General features: G+C 37.3%; 1 protein-coding gene across 18 annotated transcripts in view; it reads left to right on the forward strand.

Moving 5' to 3' along the window:
- Nucleotides 1-16,661, forward strand: part of KDM6A (lysine demethylase 6A) — a 150,212-nt gene that overhangs the window by 49,050 nt on the left and 84,501 nt on the right. The window contains exons 1-2 of one of the 18 annotated variants that reach the window (XM_062000443.1): nucleotides 6,561-6,638; nucleotides 7,749-7,951. The exons of the other annotated variants lie outside the window; for them this stretch is intronic. Of the exons in view, the coding sequence (XP_061856427.1) occupies nucleotides 7,835-7,951 (117 nt within the window). The 5' untranslated portion in view covers nucleotides 6,561-6,638; nucleotides 7,749-7,834. Of the gene's footprint in view, nucleotides 1-6,560; nucleotides 6,639-7,748; nucleotides 7,952-16,661 lie in introns of those variants that run through there. 18 annotated transcript variants of the gene reach the window in all.

The following is a 16,661-nucleotide window of genomic DNA, read 5'->3' on the forward strand; positions in this document are numbered from 1 at the left end:
AAGTGAAGGTGAAAAGTTAGAAAAGTGCTATATTTTTGCCACCGACTGGATCAATACTCCCTGCATTCTGATGAGATGTTACTTTCAAAGAAGTAATACCTGTGCAAATAGTTTTGAGTGAACTGGGTTGCATTATGCTGTGTATTCCTAAATAGACCACTTCTTGCAGTATTGTATTTGAGTAGCAAATTTACTGAGTTTCTGCCATTTTTGTTCTACACAGGCACTGTGGTACCTAAACTCAGTATTTAAAAAAAACCCCTCAACTTGGATAAAAGCTTAGATAACTTTACTAAGTAGAGTTCTTGCATTCAAGTAGTTTTCCAAGTCATCTTCTTACGTGCCTATGCTAAAATAAATTTCCCTTCTGTGCAATGTACTTCATTAAAACTTCCCTGTGTCAACATGTTGGGGGAGGTGAGGAGGACTGTGGGGGTTGAACAGATAGGAAGGGCAGTTCAGGAGAGGGAGACAACAACTAGAACTGTAGTTCGTAGATTTTGATGCTATTGAGAAAATAAAGATATTGAGTGTAAATGTCTGCCATGGTTATTGATTTTGACATATTCTGAGGAGGCAGGATTAGAAGCTCAGCAAGGAGTAAGATATTCCTGATTTTACCCAAACATGATGGCAGATATCTGGCACCTGGAGAAAGTTATTTTAATCATCTCATGCAGTTGTATTATAATGCAGCTGATCATACTGAACTCTTTTATATAATGTCTGGGTTCCGGTAGGGGCTCTCCTAACAGAAATTTCAATATGAGTGATTTGAGTGTGTATAAGTGTAAAATACCTGGATATGTTGCATTGACATGGCTGCCCAAGGCAAGGAAGAACTTGAAACCTTCCTCCACAGACACAGGGCTTCAAGAGATTTCAGTTCTCCCTAGAGTGACTGATTCCTGGGAGAATTTTAAAGAAGTCTTTTTGTCTGGTGTGTTGAATAGATAGATCACCTCTGCTTTGCCATTACACTGCTACTGTGTAACAGTGGTTTGGTGGTCTCGATTTAAGTACGTTTGTGGCCTTTTGCAAATAGGTGAATGTTCACATATTGTCAGTTACAGATTACAATGTGCCTTTAGTTGAAAAATCACAGAATTTGCATCAATTTTTTTTATAAGGGCATATTAGATAGCAGCCTACTCTCATACACTGATTCTGTGCAGTGTTTCCATGAGCTATCTATTATCAACAACACTCTGGTAGGGAAATGAATATGTAGTTTTCAGACAGGATTTTAGTGAAATTCCTGCAGTTTTGGACAACTTACAAGGAGCATGAGGACATCACTGCCCTTATACCTTATTCTGAGTGTGTTTATGAAAGGGAAGTATCCTGTCAGTCTTCAAGGACTTTTTCAAAAAGCTCCGTTTCCTTGAAATAAGAAGGTACATAGATAATAAAACATTTCTATTTGTATGTGAATGAGTTGGAGGATTCCTGGGAAATGGTATTTCAAAATGTACCTAAGCAAATCTTAAAATACTGGAAATAACTGAAAAAGAGTTACTCTTGTATCAGGGATGAGGGGATCAAGTGCACCATCAGTAAGTTCGCAGGTGTGTAGATCTGCCTGAGGGTAGGAAGGCTTTTCAGAGGGACTTGGCCAGACTGGATCAGTGGGCTGGCGCCAATTATATGAGGTTCAACAAAGACAAGTATCAGGTCCTGCACTTGGGCCACAGCAACCCCATGCAAAAGCTACAGGCTTAGGGTAGAGTGACTGGAAAGCTGTCCTGGAGAAAAGGACCTGGGAGTGCTGATTGACAGCCAGCTGAACATGAGCCAGCAGTGTGCCCAGGTGGCCAAAAAGGCCAATGGCATCCTGGCCTCTATCAGAAATAGTGTGACCAGCAGGGTCAAGGAAGTGATTGTCCCCTTGTACTAGGTGCTGATGAAGCTGCATCTTGAGTACTGTGTTCAGTTTTGGGCCCCTCACTACAAGAAGGACACTGAGGTACTGGAGTGTGTCCAAAAAAATGGACAATGAAGCTGGTCAAGAGTCTGGAGAACAAGTCTTACGAGAAGCGACTGAGGGAACTGAGGGTCTTTAGTCTGGAGGAGAGGTGAATGGGAGGACTGTATCATGTATCACTCAAACTAGCTGAAAGGAGATTGTAGTAAGGTGGTGGTCGATCTTTTCTCTCAAGTAAGGAGTGATAGGACAAGAGGAAACAGGCTCAAGTTGCACCATGGGAAGTTTAGGTGGAGATTAGGAAGAACTTTTTCAGGGAGAGGGCTGTTAGACACTGGCACAGGCTGCCCAGAGAGGTGGTGAAGTCACCATCCCTGGAGATACTTAAAAGATGCATAGATGAAGTTCTTAGGGATATGGTTTAATGGTAGACTTGGTAGTGTTAGATTAGTGATTGGACTTAATGCTGTTAAAGGTATTTTCCAACCAAAATGATTCTGTGATTCTAGAATGGTCCTAATGACATTTCTTTTTAATAAAAATGTCATTTATATGGTCAGGGTGAAAACATGGAAGTTTAGTAAGCTTCAAGCAAAATTTCTGAAGACCTACTTCTGTGTTTCAGTGGATTTGAAGAGTATCTGGGTGCAAGTATGATACAAAGTGAATTTACAGTTGCAAGACTATATTGTAGAAGACTGAATGGTCTAGTTTGAAAGAAAAAAAAATTGGAAGGGAAGGAAATAAATCCCTTAAGTGTTTTGCAGCAAGGTAAGGTATTGATGTAATTCTGGAAAACAGCTATTTGGTTCTGCTTGTATTTACTGGACATTAGAAATACCGTCAAGTTCAAGTGTTTACCTCAGACCTTCTTTATATTTGCCTCTTAGAATAAATAATTCTTAGAAATCTAACTTTGGTTATGTATTTGCAAGTAAAAATTTCCTCTCACTTCTCTGAGATAATGTTTGTAGAACTGAGTAGAACTCTGTGTGTGTGTGTGTGCATGCAAGCATGCTAGTTGTGGTTTGTTACAGAAAGTGATTATTATAGCATTCCTTGTTACATAAATTTAGTGTAATTTTGTATCAAGTCATCTTTTACAATACTGTTTTATAATCAAACCTGTGTATAAATGTTACTAAGTGTATTTTTAACCATATGGTAAAACCATTTATAATTAGTAAGGCCTTTTTTTTCAAAAGAACTGAAGTAACAAAAGACCATGAGTGTTTTATGTTGGTTTTTTTTTTCAAATGTGACCTGTTGCTTGGTTTAATATTTTTTTTATGCAGCTTCTTTCCATCTCCCTATCTTTTCCATTTTTATACACCAGATTTCTTTAATGCTATAAAATACGAAAACAATTAAAAAAACATTAATACTTTAGTTTTGTATGTTTTGCTGTCTCTCTCCATACTGCAAGTCTGCTTCCCTCCTTTTAAATAGTTGAACAAAAAGCAATTACTAGACATACTGATAACAACAAATAAGAGAACATTTTGCACCTTCAAGTATCTGTTATAAGACAGCAATTTTCCACTTCATTGACTCACAACTGGTTTATTTTCTGCAGTAACCTCAAAAAACCCAAGTAGTGTTTTTAGACAGAATTCATCAAAACTTCAATTATTTTTTTAATTAGATATAAATGTCTGGTTTAATTGAAACAGTAGAGTGGTATAGGGTCAAGAGAAATTGCTGGAGCAGGCACTTTCCTGAAATGAAAGTTTGAGAAGGCAATAGGATGGTTTATGAATGCTGCTTTTATTCAAGCTCTTAGGTTTTTGGAACTTATATCCTTTATAAGGAGACAAATTTCCCAATAGAGTCCTCAGAGAAGAAAATTTTAAGTGACACAATAAGCGTCCAACATAAATTATTGCCATGTAGCAAAACAGGAAATCTGCATGAAAAGCAGAAAGACAAAAACAGCCCCTTTGATCAGAGGAGATTTAATCAGAGGATCATTTAAAAAATAGCTTGATCAGGAAAGCAAGTTTCAAAAATCCTAACGAAGGTGAAATTTGCTGAAATGAAGGGCATTACATAAAGAACTGGGAGATACAGTAGGTGGCCTGAAGATGAGTAAGGTAAAAACTTGCATTTCAGAATATAATTGCAAATTAAAATAGAAATGATAGAGTAAGAATGGAATAAAAAGAAATTTCACAGAAAATGGACAATCAGAAAGCGAAAAATAAAGCCAGAAATTGAATAAATGAGTCTGGAAGGCACTATTAATACCTTCTATATGCTTCTTCTGTCTAGAAATACAGTGGTTATCAGTGCAGCACATGGAATCCTGTACGACCTCTCAGTGTTGACTGAAACAATGGTTTTTAAATAGCAGACCTTTCATTAGAAGAATTCTGATGAAGACATTCTGGTCATGTTTTGAGAAAGTGCCATGTTTTAGCCCAGCCAGCAATAAAGCACCATGGCAGTCTCTGCTGGGTGCCTCCCGTTCACCCCCACCCTCGTTAGGATGGCAGAGGCCCCAGCAAGATGGGAGGAAAAATAGATAAACAAGGATGTTGTGGATTAAGACATGGGCAGGGAGGGCTCACTGCCAATTACGGTTCTGGGCAAAAGAGACTCTACTACTCGACTTGGAGAGGAAAGTAAGGTACATTTATTCTACTACCTACAAGAAACAGGATGGAACAAAAAGCAAAAAGGGAGTAGGATGATGAGAAAGTCACAACCAGCACTTTAAGATCTCTCTCCCTCATCCCTCCTTTCTTCCTGGGCCCAGCTCACTGCTCCCGGTATCTCTACCTCCTCCCCCTTCAACAGCTCAGGGAGGCTAATGAGGGATGTGATCAGTCTCTCACAGATGGGCTCTGACACTTCTCTCAGAGGATGACTCCTTGCATTCTTCTGCTGCAATATGGCGTCCTTCAGAGAGTCCTTAATGAATATCTCTGGCATGGGTTCTTCCCCACAGTTGCGGCTTCTGCAGATACGAGGGCCCTCACGTGGGACACAGTGTCTTCTGAGCATAATTTTAATGATCCTCTTTGGCATGGGTTCTTCCCCACAGTTACAGCTTCTGTGAATATGGGTTCCCTCACACAGGACATGGCCTCCTCTGGCCATAGTCACTGCCCCTGATGTGAGGTCTTTAATGAACTGAGTCACTGCTCCGATGCAGGATCTTTAACGAAATGCAAATAAATATCTCCTTCACCAGTCCTCTCCATAGAATGCAGGGAAGTCTCTGCTCCAACACACCTCCTCTTCTCTTCCCTCACTGACCTTGGAGTCTGCATGGTTGCTTCTCTCTCCCCACTCCTTGCACCACTACTAGCTAAAAAGAAGAAAGGACAGAAGAAGGAGGAACAGGAAGAACCCTCCTTTTCTGGCTTCTTAAAAAGTGATGATGGAGGCGTCTAATTGACTCAGCCCTAGAAGTGGGTCTGGCTCAGAGCTGGGAGAGTTTTAAGAAACTGCTTATATGAGCCATCTTTACTGGAAATGGCTTCATGTCAAAGCATAACAGAAAGTATGAAATACAAGTGTATCAAGCTCTATTGTAGACTAAGAGGGAGAGAAACGTGATATTATTGTGTTACAGAACAGCAAATATGAAATAGGTAAGTGTTAAAGGAATGCCCTAATTTTTAAGTACTGAAAACAGTAGGTCAAAATAGAGATAAAAAGCATTTTTATGAGATTTATGTGGGATAAACATTTTTAGGAGACTGTGTTGTGGAAAGCAACCTGGAAATACATTCTGAGTCTGACACAGCATGATAATATAGAATGGCAAGCTGTGATGTCCAGAAAAAGAAAAAACAGGAGAAAAGGAGAGGTAGAAGGCCGAGAGGACAAAAAAGACTGAGACAACTAATATGAGGAAGGGGAAAGTGTAGCTAGAAGAGTCACAGGGAGTTGGGGAAGGAAAATTAGCCCAGGAAAGTTGCTGAGAATTTGAATGTAAAGGAAATGAGAATTAAAATATACTTTAAGGCTAAGAGCATATGGGGAGAAGGAAGGAAGGTGTGTATATATAGAAGAATACAGGAGTGGATTGTGGGAGGTCTGAAATGAGGCTTTCTCTTCTGTGTCCTAAATTCACTAGGCATGATGGGAGACATTTAAAAAAAAAAAAAATCCAGTGAAGACGGTAACCTTTCAGGTGAGGAGCACAATATCACTGTCCATCAAAGGACCAGGATGTCCTTGCTTTTGAGGAAGGTAGAAGAAGGGTAAAGTGTGAAACAGTGAAGATCTCTTGGTAAACCAGACAAGTAGATAATATTTGGTATGTTTAGAGTGGAAGAATTACAGTAATGGAGCTTCAGCTGATAAAAATGAAATTTTGGCCTGAACTTGCTGGAAGATCAATGGCAAGGGAAAGACTGAGTTAAGATGACAGAAAATACCTTCTTATTAATTAAACAGTGAAGACTTTTTGAATATCTATAGGTGTTACTGCAGCTAGTGGTAACTATTTTCTGACACAAAAGAAAGGGGGTTTACAGGAAATCTGGAATGAAAGATCTAGCAATTGTACAAAGTATTTTACTGAACTGATGAAAAATATTTGAGGACATGTTTTCTGTAATAGTTTGGGTTTTTTTGAATGCAGTGGGTAAGAGTGAGTAATTCTGTTGGTGAAAACTTTTCAGTTTGATACTAAGATATGCTGGCAAAGAAGTGAAAAAAAAAGGAGATTCAACATCATCAGAGATCATTTTAAAGAAATGTAAGTAAAAAACCCTACAATAAAGTGCATAGCTAGCAATATCTCTTTTCCAAAGATTTTTAAAGTTTTTTAAGATTTAGATCACTAACGCATTTAGATCATGAACTTGTCCTTTCTGTATGTCAGGATGGATAGAAATTACATGTGAGAAGATACTTGAGAGTTATTAAAAGAACAAGACCTAAGAGAAATTTGGGGTATTAAGACTGCTAAATTAAGGGCTAAGTTTATGAATTGTGCACCATATAATCTCCCTTCTGTCACAGAATACTTGGTAGCCTTTGTAACACTGAGGTTATTTTGGTATTTTGAAGGTGTGATAAATTAGTGATTACTCAGTGATGTTAAATCAGATTCTTCAATGCAAACTATGTTTGCAAAGATAAGTAGAGTTCTGCTTCTTTAAGAGTAAGAGGATTATGTATACACTTTCCAAATATTTCAGAGAGAGTTTATGAATAAAGAGAAATGCTAGAATGCTGGAAAGGTAGTGATGAATCTGTTACCAATAACACTTGGTCACAAAAAAACAGTGCAAACAAGTAAATGCATTTGCATTTCAAATAAGATCCTTCAATAGATGCTAAAAAGAAATGTTATTTCTTGTAAGTAAGTAAAGCAGAGAAGCTGAAAGTATACATGCGACATGTCCAATTTTGTGTACAATGCAACACGTGCAATTTTGTGTACAACAAAATCGTACAAGATTGTAATAATTAACTCTTATTAGATTATTTATCTAATGAAATTATGACAGGAAGGCATATCCCCCTGTCTTGAAAGGAATCAACAATAGGTGTAAAATCTTAAAAGGAATGAGACTGACCAATTTAACTAATCAATTTTGACATGTTGTCTTTAACCTCTAGATAAATTTGATAAATGGCCTTTTTTTAATGTCTCTTTCAATTAGCTATCATCATACAAACCAAAGGAATCCTTCTCTGCACCTGTAAAGCATGTAGCTGTTTGAGTCACAAGAAGTATTAGGTCTTTTTAGGGAGTATGTATGTTACTAGTTTGATGAGAAATATTCTGCATTTACACTAAATTAGAAAATGTTTTAATTTCAATGTCTGCAGTTTCGATTTTTTTTTTTTTTTTTTTCAGTGTATATGTGTTCATTAAGCTACTCGTACCATTTAATCAAGGGATTTATAAGAACTTGAAACTGGGAAATCTGTAGGATACTCACAATGTTTATGATTAAAGAAAGAGGAAAGAATGTGCTGTTGGGAGAAACTTTGCTTGGGTCAGAAAAAGAAGACAAGACAGAATTTCAGAGGAAACACCACCACATCACCTTAGTCATGGTATCAGTTTCCAAACAATTTTCATAACATTTTCTAATGGTGATGCCTCACCCTCAAAATTTAGTGGGAATGCTGTTCCTGTCTACCTGTATGTATGATCTCTGTCTAGAAGTGCAAATATACTGGATGGAAATAACATAAGTATCATCAGAATTGACAGAAATGTCTCTTCAGCTTTTTGAGAGAAGAGAAGCTTTTTGTGCTTGTTGAATTCTCCTATAGCAGAAGCTTCCTCTGTGCAGAATACAAAAGTCTCATCTTTCATCTACTAGTATGTAGAATAATAGCATGCTTCCTTTCTTCAGTCCCTGTGATGTAGAACGTAGGATGCTAAAATGTGAGACACACTGAAGTGTGGCAGTGGAGAAACTCATCAATTCAGATTGTTCAGAGAGGCATATTTAGTCAAGTAGAAAAACTGTGACTTGAATGGAAGAAAACATTATTTTAATGTTTATAATATTGAATGGCCAAATATTTCTTTTTTGAAGTGTAAATGACTATATTGACAATATGTATGATGCTTGCTTTTTCAAAAGTCTTGTGTTGTTTGCAGGAACAGTGATGGTAGTTACTTCATGGTCCATATGATTGTTCTTTCGTGGCATGGAAAAGGGCAAAAGAAAACACACCACCCTATTTTTCTTCCTTGTGGCTTGTACATAGGCTATAAGTAGATGCCATGTCTCACAAATGAGTGGTGTTTCTTTTCATTGGAAATTAATCTTCCACATTTTAAGATTTTCTTTAAAAGATGAAATATTTGCTTAGTTTTTGAAACAAAGAACTGTTTTATTCTGCAAATTTTGAGTTTTTTCATTTGTTCTCTTCAGAACTGACATTTCAGTTCTAGGTTTTTAAATACTCTTTGAAGCATACACCTAATTATTCTGCTCCATCGTTTCCTTCTTTTCCCAGGGATACAGATACAGTCTTTTTGTGATGGGGATGGGTGGAGGAGGAGTGGTTGAAGTATGATGGGTCTAATACAAATAGATGGATAATGTAGCAGATGGGGAGGATGGGGAGACATGGAGCTTTTGATCTCGTTCCTAAAGAGCCTATGGGTAGCTTGTGTGAGGCTAATAAGCTTATGCTTTGAAGAAAAGGCAAATAATTTAAAATGTTTTTGGAGTAGTGTTTGACCACACTTGTGCTCTACTCTATGAAGCGCCTTTACAAGGATGGGTCTACAGAGGAGAAACAGAAATATCAATTCTACTTCTTGTGTGTACTTGCATAAAGGTGTAGCAAGAAGTAATCTCTATCTGGTTTCCTCTGTGGAGCACATGGAGTGAGATGAGTGCTGAGACCAGCAAGTGCTATTTTTTAAATGAGAGGCAGAAGCTGAAAAAATATGGTAGATTCAAATGCTAAACTGAACCAACAGCAAACAAACAAAGCCTTTGAGTTTATATAATTTTAAGTGAAAGCATTTCTAAGTGTTTGCTGAGGGGTTCTGCAGCTAACTGGAAAAACTGTAGTTAATCACCTGTTCCTGTGAAACTTACAAGTTTGTAGTAAGTAGGTACGGATTTACCAGCATTCAGAAGAATATGGGAAAACATTACCTTGTCACCCTCAGCCACATCTCTGGGCTGCTCTATTAAAATTAATTTAGCACTAATTCCTAAATCACTGTGCAGTCTAATTTTACTTTGTGCAAATTATCCTTACCAACTTCTATTCCTCATGCTGTGTCATTTTTCTTATCTCATTTGCCAGAGGAATGGGACTGATGAGACACCTGATGTCTCAGATATTGTTAGGGATCTTTTACCCTGTTTTCTTCTTTCCTAACCTAGTCCTTATTCTGCAAGGCCAAAAAGTTTCTCAATTAAATTTTATCTGATTTTATCAGCCAAAATAAATGTAGCTATTTTTCCAAGTTTCCTCATTTAGTCTTTCCTTCTGGATTAGGTTTTTACTTTATTGCAGGCATTGTTCTAACCTCTTCTTCCTGAATTCTCGGGGTAATTGGAAAACAGCAATACAACTGTATTACCTGACATTGTAACTACAGTGATGCTGTCTACTGTGTTTTCTAAAAGTATTCCAGGTATTGGTTTTTTCCTCACAGAGAACTGGAATCTGTTTTATGCACTTACCTGTTGGACTCTGATTCTTGTTTTAATGGTTTCATAAAGGAGCAAGACAAATTCAGGAAAGAAAAATCCATTAAGAGCAATTAAATATGAAGACATTTTGCCTCGCTGTAGAAACCTCTGAACCACAGCTCACTGGAGTTTGGGATGATATTCTTGGGAGAGGAAAGCTTACAATAATGATAGAAAGATAAATGAAGTTACTCGTACCAGTAACTTTTCAGCACTAGCAATTTCTAAACTGTTGCTGATATTGTTCGACAGCCTACCCCCTCCTTCCAGGATTACCTGCTGGGAGTTGTGTTTCCATTTAGTGACATAGTCTTTACCTTTTGGAGAGGAAGGATGATTTTCTGATTAAATGCAATTATTGGATGTTATCTAGAGTAGAATTACTCTGTGGAGGTGTACAAGAATTTCAGTACACTTTATCCTGTTTTCTCTTGCTGTCACTCTGAAATCCATAAAAATATAATAACATAAATGAAAACATCCATCTAGTTCATATCAGAGCATTACAATCGTGTCTCAATTCTGTTTCTGATCTCAAAATCTAGGCAAACAGAGCCTTTTATCTTATAAACTTATAAATAATTCTGAAAAAATGCTTGTCTTGGAGGCACTTCCACTTCACTCAGACAATTTGCCTTTCAGAGGAGTAATAGCCTTTATCTTTCCTAAACTTTCTTGCCTGGGCATTGTTGTTAAATGAAGACCTTGGGAATCTTTCCTTGATCATAATGGCTAAAACATTGGCTTTTACAGAAAGATAACATGAAGGTACTCCTTGGTGGTGGATTTTTCTGATGTGGGCTTTGAGTAAAGAGAAGAATGAAGCAAAAAGATAATGAATGTCACTTCTGAGTTTAAGACAAATCTAGATGAGCGATGCCACAGGAAGGCAGCTAGTGTTGAACAGAGAATGTATGTTAAGTTCTACCTTGAAAAAATAATACAAAAGAAAATTTACTCTAGAAGACCCCAATTGATAGGTTTTTTTTCAATGCTACTGTTCAATACTTTTTTAATTCTGGTATTTTATGTAGACATTTAACTCAAAATTTGTGGTCTCTTTCTATGTTCTCTGTTAATTAACCTCTCTAAACCTTCATTTTTATCTTTTCCTGGGATTCTGTATTTAGTTATATAGTATCTACATAGAAACTGGGGAGATGTTTTGCATGTCTCGTGCTCTAACCCCAACCGACAACTAAACACCATGCAGCTGCTTGCTCACTCCTTCTCCCAGCCTTTTGGTAGTTAGGTCTGCATTCCTGGCCATGCTCCCTCCCAGCTTCTGGGGCACCTGTTTGGTGGCAGAGTCTGAGAAACTGAAAAGTCCTTGACATGGAATAAGTGCTACTTAGCAACAAGTAAAACATCAGTGGATTATCAACATTATTCTCCTACTAAATCCAAAACACAGCAGTGTACTCACTGCTAGGAAGAAAATTAACTCTGTCCTAGCCAAAACCAAGACAAGGTCTTGAGGTCATAATTCAAGTTAAGGGAACAAGTACCAAGGATAGGACTTCGCTTTGTTAGTCTGGAACACACTGAATCACAGGTACTGGAGCATGGTCTTGAAGCACTTCTGTGTTGCATGGTGAGTCATCTATTCTGATTGTGAAAAAAAAAAAAAAAGATTGACAGCTTTATAATTATTGGGAAGGATATGATTTGCCATGTTGAAAAAGGAATACATTCTTGTAAGTGGAACAAAGTTTCCCATTTCTGTGATGTGTCGGTAAAGTAGGAGATGAGCAGCAATTCATTGATCACAGATTACAGAATGGTCAGGGTTGGAAGGGATCTCTAGAGATCATCTAGTCCAACTCCCTGCTAAAGCAGGTTCACCTCAATCAGGTCACGCAGGAGCGTGTCCAGGCAGGTTTTGCAAGTCTCCAGAGATCAGGACTCCGTACTCTCCCTGGGCAGCTTGTTCCAGGGCTCCCTCACCCTCATGGGAAACAAGCTTTTCCTCATGTTCAGTTGAACCTTCCCGTGTTTCAACTTCTGCATGGTATTCCTTGTCCTGTCACTGGATGCTACAGAAAAAAGACTCACTCTGTCCTCTGAACACCTGCCCTTTAGGTATTTAAAAGTGTTGATGAGATCCTGCCTCAGTCTTCTGTTCTCTAGACTAAACAGCCTCAAGTCCTTAGTCTCTCCTTGTAAGAAAGATGCACCAGTCCCCTTATTATCTTGATGGCCCTCCACTGGACTGTCTTCAGAAGTTCCCTGAATCTGGGTTATCAGATCAAAATCTGGAATGTGTACCTTTTCTCCTGAGTCACTTTGGTAGACTTAGTTTTGCAAAGAGAGAATGGCAGAAAGAATGAAGGTGTTTGGAGAGGCCTGAAACAGGTTGTTTTCCTGAGGGTTTGTTTCATTTTACTGAAGAGGATTTGAATTTTAGGCCTAAAAAGTATTTATTGGAGGACAGTCACACAGTGAAGGCACTGAACAGGTTTAAAATGATTGGGAGGAATAGCTATCTTTCTGTGGAATCTTGAGAGAAAATGAAAAGTAGAATGTATCTACCAACTGATACAGAATCAAATATTTAATTACCACATTAAACAAATATAGCCTAGACTTCCTAAAGCAAAACCTTAAGTGAATGTGATGTTGAAATATCAAAAGAACAAGGTCAACTTTGTTAGGAACACTGCAGAAATGACAGTTGAGGTTGAAACAATCCACTATTGTATATACATGTCAAAAGCAGAAACCTAGGTAGGATTAATGGAGAGTAGAGTCAAAGGACTGTGACAAACTGCCTGTGCCTGCCAAACTATGCAGAGACCAGGGAAAGAGTAATTAATTGCAGCAGAAGGAGGTGGCAATCACTGATTCATTGAGCACCTACCCATTTAATACTCCAAACTCAAAAAAACAGGCTGGAGAAGGCAAAGTGGGCCTGTGTGCTAATTTACATACTAGGCAAAGATTGGCCAATCATTTAGTGGAATATTAATGCATATGTATTAATGTATTGACTGTGTAGCAACTATGTGTATGAATGATTGGTTTGGGATCAAGGTATCCTGTCTTGGCACAGGCACGTATGCATTCCTGTAATTAAAAAACCCCTTCTGTCCTGTATGTGAATTGGGTGTCTGTGCACTGGGAGATGAACCTCCAATTTTTGCAACAACAAAAGTCTTTGTGTTTAAGAAAAGGATCAAATGCGATGTTGGAAACATCTTAAAAAGAGGGAAGTGTTCTTAAAAACTTATCTTAAATGCTCCACAAGGCATCAAACGCACATTAGACCTTCCAGAGAACGAGTTCATAGTCTTTCCTTTTCCCTGATGTTAGTCATGAAGAGGCCTTTTTAGGCTCCCTACATGTTATTCCCTGTCAGAGCAGACCTTCAGTGGACTAGGATCTTGTCTCCCAAGGAGTAATTTTTTGGGAGTACTTCCCAGCAGACCAGTACTTAAATACCCCTAATTAAGTCACAAACTCTTCCCATATTAGTATTCATTCTCCTGTACATTTGAGAGACAAGTTTCTTTTTTGGTTAAGCAAAGTACTGTATAGATTATTGTCAATTTCAGTGTATGATATATATGCCTGCTCATTTTGAGATCTGCTAGGTGAACTGCAGGGCCGTCATCACAGCTTTATGAAGCTGCCTACATCATTATCTTCATGTCTCAGAACTATCTTTGTCTTTCTGTGGGTACAATTCACTTATTTTTTATAGCTGCAATTAAAGAAGGATCCTTTCTGTGGAAATTCCATTGTAACACAAAACTAAACCAGAAGAAAATGTGTATGAAAGCTGTAAAGTCTGTTCTGAAAATATTACTTTGAATAAGAAGGCAGATTTAGATTACACTGGAGAGGAATCACACATTCAGAAAAGACTGGGAATAGCATACAGTATAAAAGTTTAAGCAATCCTTAATATTCTCTGAAGTAATAGAAAATTGTGGTTAATTTTGTTGGGGAGGAGACTGATCTAGGAAAAGAAATCTAAACTATCATACATAAACTGTCATATGAAAGAGTTGTAAATGGGACTTGTATTGAATATTCTTAATGATTGAAAGTGAAAATGAATATAGATATTGTAAAACAGAAGATAAATTTTGTTTATTGAATGGTACAAATTTAGAAGTACAAAAAAAGATTATGGACATTTGAGGTAATGGGTGGAATTTCATACGATGTGTTGAGATTTTTAAGATGGAACTATTTGAAACTATTTGTGTCCACCATCTTGTATACATAACTGCTGGTGTTCAGGAAGCTGATCTGAGTGTCAGAAAAAGTAGAGATTGTAAAGAAAAAGAAGCCCAAACAATGTTTAGTTTAATAAAGAACAATATAGAAGCCTGTACTGGAAAGCATGCTCTTAGATGAAAGATAAGTATAGTTCAACTTGATATTTTGCTGGAATCTAGTCATCCTCCTCTTAAATGGGGAACAGCAGAGTGAAGTTTCAGATAAATGATAAAAGCATATCCAAGAACTGTTTGCAGAGGAGACAGGCAAGAGGAAGGACGAGTCAATACATACCATGTATATTAGTTAGCAAGACATTCTGCTGACTTTCGGTACAAGGTATAAGAGATACTTCCCTCTTCTGTCTTCTCTTCCCTCCTGTGTTAAGCTGTCAGCTAATTGCATAAGCAACAGAGTTTAGGAATACACTGCTCCAGAGGAAAAGATTTTGAAACAATTTTGAGAGATTTCTTAGAACCTTTCCTTGTAAGACAGGGTAATAGAACTGAGAAGACACTAGTAGATTCTAGAAAGTTTAGGCTCCCGATTCAGGACAGCTACTTCCATTTGCATTTTTTTCAGAGTTAATTTTTCAGAAGCTAAACCATTGACAAAAGTAATTAAAGAAAACCTGATACAGTGGCAGTGATACAATGGTACGATATAGAGGGATTAGTGAGGGAAAGAAAACTGAGCTCTGGAGTAGCTGAAGAAGGAGCCTAAGTAGAGCAGCAAAGAATTAGCAGAGAATAGATGGTGAAAATTGAAGGAAGTGTGTTCTTGTTTGTATTTTTTTTTTCTGTTGTTTGTTTTGCCTTTAGAAATTGAAGGCTCTTAAACTCCCGAGTGTATATATATTCACATAGTGGGCTGAAAATTTACTGATGTACAGTTTTCTGTTAAGAAATGATGATTTGATGGAATTGAAATGTTCTGTGGGAATAGTTGATGGTCTGCCCAGCTGCTATGCTTTGCTCTTGGCTGCTGGCCATCTTGTCTGCTCCCCCAGCTGCCTGTCATGTGGGCCTGCTGCCTTGTCTGTTGTATCCTATTTTAAGTATTTGTACATTCTAACAAATAAAACAGCAAATCACCAAATTAGAACACCAATTAGTGATTACTACCAAACCAACTGCACTGTAATTGGAAAATCACTTTCAATAATAATTGATTGATATCTAACTAGCAATCGTTAATCAATGATCTTGCATTTTGATACTTAAAACAATAAAACCTTTAAAAATCACATTTTTATTTTAATATTTGATATATTTGTAGGAATACATAAAACATATACCACAAAATATGCCATCCAATAACATTTTCCATTTTCAGTTGTTACTGACTAATGTAAAAATTGACTCAAAATTGAAGCTACTAATGAGATTTCTTTTCTAAAGCTGATACTCAAATTTTTTTTTCCAAAAGTGGGATTTTGTTCAGTTTGCAGTTTACAGAACAAACTGTTTTTATGCTAGTGCTAATGGAGCCTGGGTAATGATAGACTGGTGTCTGTTGTCCTTTCGCACCTGCTATCCTTCCTTCTTCCAATTCTCTTTGTAAACAGACATGAACTGGAATTCCTCTGTTTTTCCTAGTGAGGCATGCTGAACCACATCTAGTTTCCTTTGACATCTCTAGCAGAAAGAGCACATGCTTGATTTAAATCTGTGCTAATGGGCTAAGTGTCTCTCCTCAAAGAGGAGAGAGTAATTAAACTTTTAGTAGCTTTCTGAAAGTAGGCCTTGGTTATGGGACTCTTTATGCAGCAGGTATTTTCAATGACCTTTCTCAAGTATTTAATCTTTGAGATGTCTTGATTTCTATAAAGTTCTTTTAAAGGAAGCTAACAGGTTCAAGAGTTACTCAACTGGAAAGAACCACACATAAGTAGCAACAGCATTCTTAAGGAATTTGTTTAAAATTCAACTTAAAATTTTTCAGTTAAGCAGATGTCCAGATTCAACTGCGTTTCCTTACTGCCCAGCTCGATGTGGTTTAAGATTTGAGAGAACAATTATAGATAGTTTTACCACTTAGTTTTTGTGATTATTTTCCTTTTGTTTTTTACTGGTTTACTTCTGTGTATTTGAGTCTCTTTGTAGTCGTTCATGCCTTAGCATATTTATTCAGCTTGTATACTTCCATTTTATGTGGAGTGCCTCAGGTAGAGCAGCTGTGTAATTAATGATATTAAGTCTGTTTTCCAACACAGTAGTGATTTTCCATCAGTGAGAAACTGACAGGGAAATGATGGGGTTACTTGTAAGCTCAGTGGGATTGTTATCTTTACTGGAAAGGTTTGGAAAAATTGTGAATCAAGAATGTAAAATTCCATACTAGTTATTCTGTTTCATAAAGTGTTT

The sequence above is a fragment of the Colius striatus genome, chromosome 1 (assembly GCF_028858725.1).
Source record: "Colius striatus isolate bColStr4 chromosome 1, bColStr4.1.hap1, whole genome shotgun sequence".
NCBI classification, from domain to species: Eukaryota; Metazoa; Chordata; class Aves; order Coliiformes; family Coliidae; genus Colius; species Colius striatus.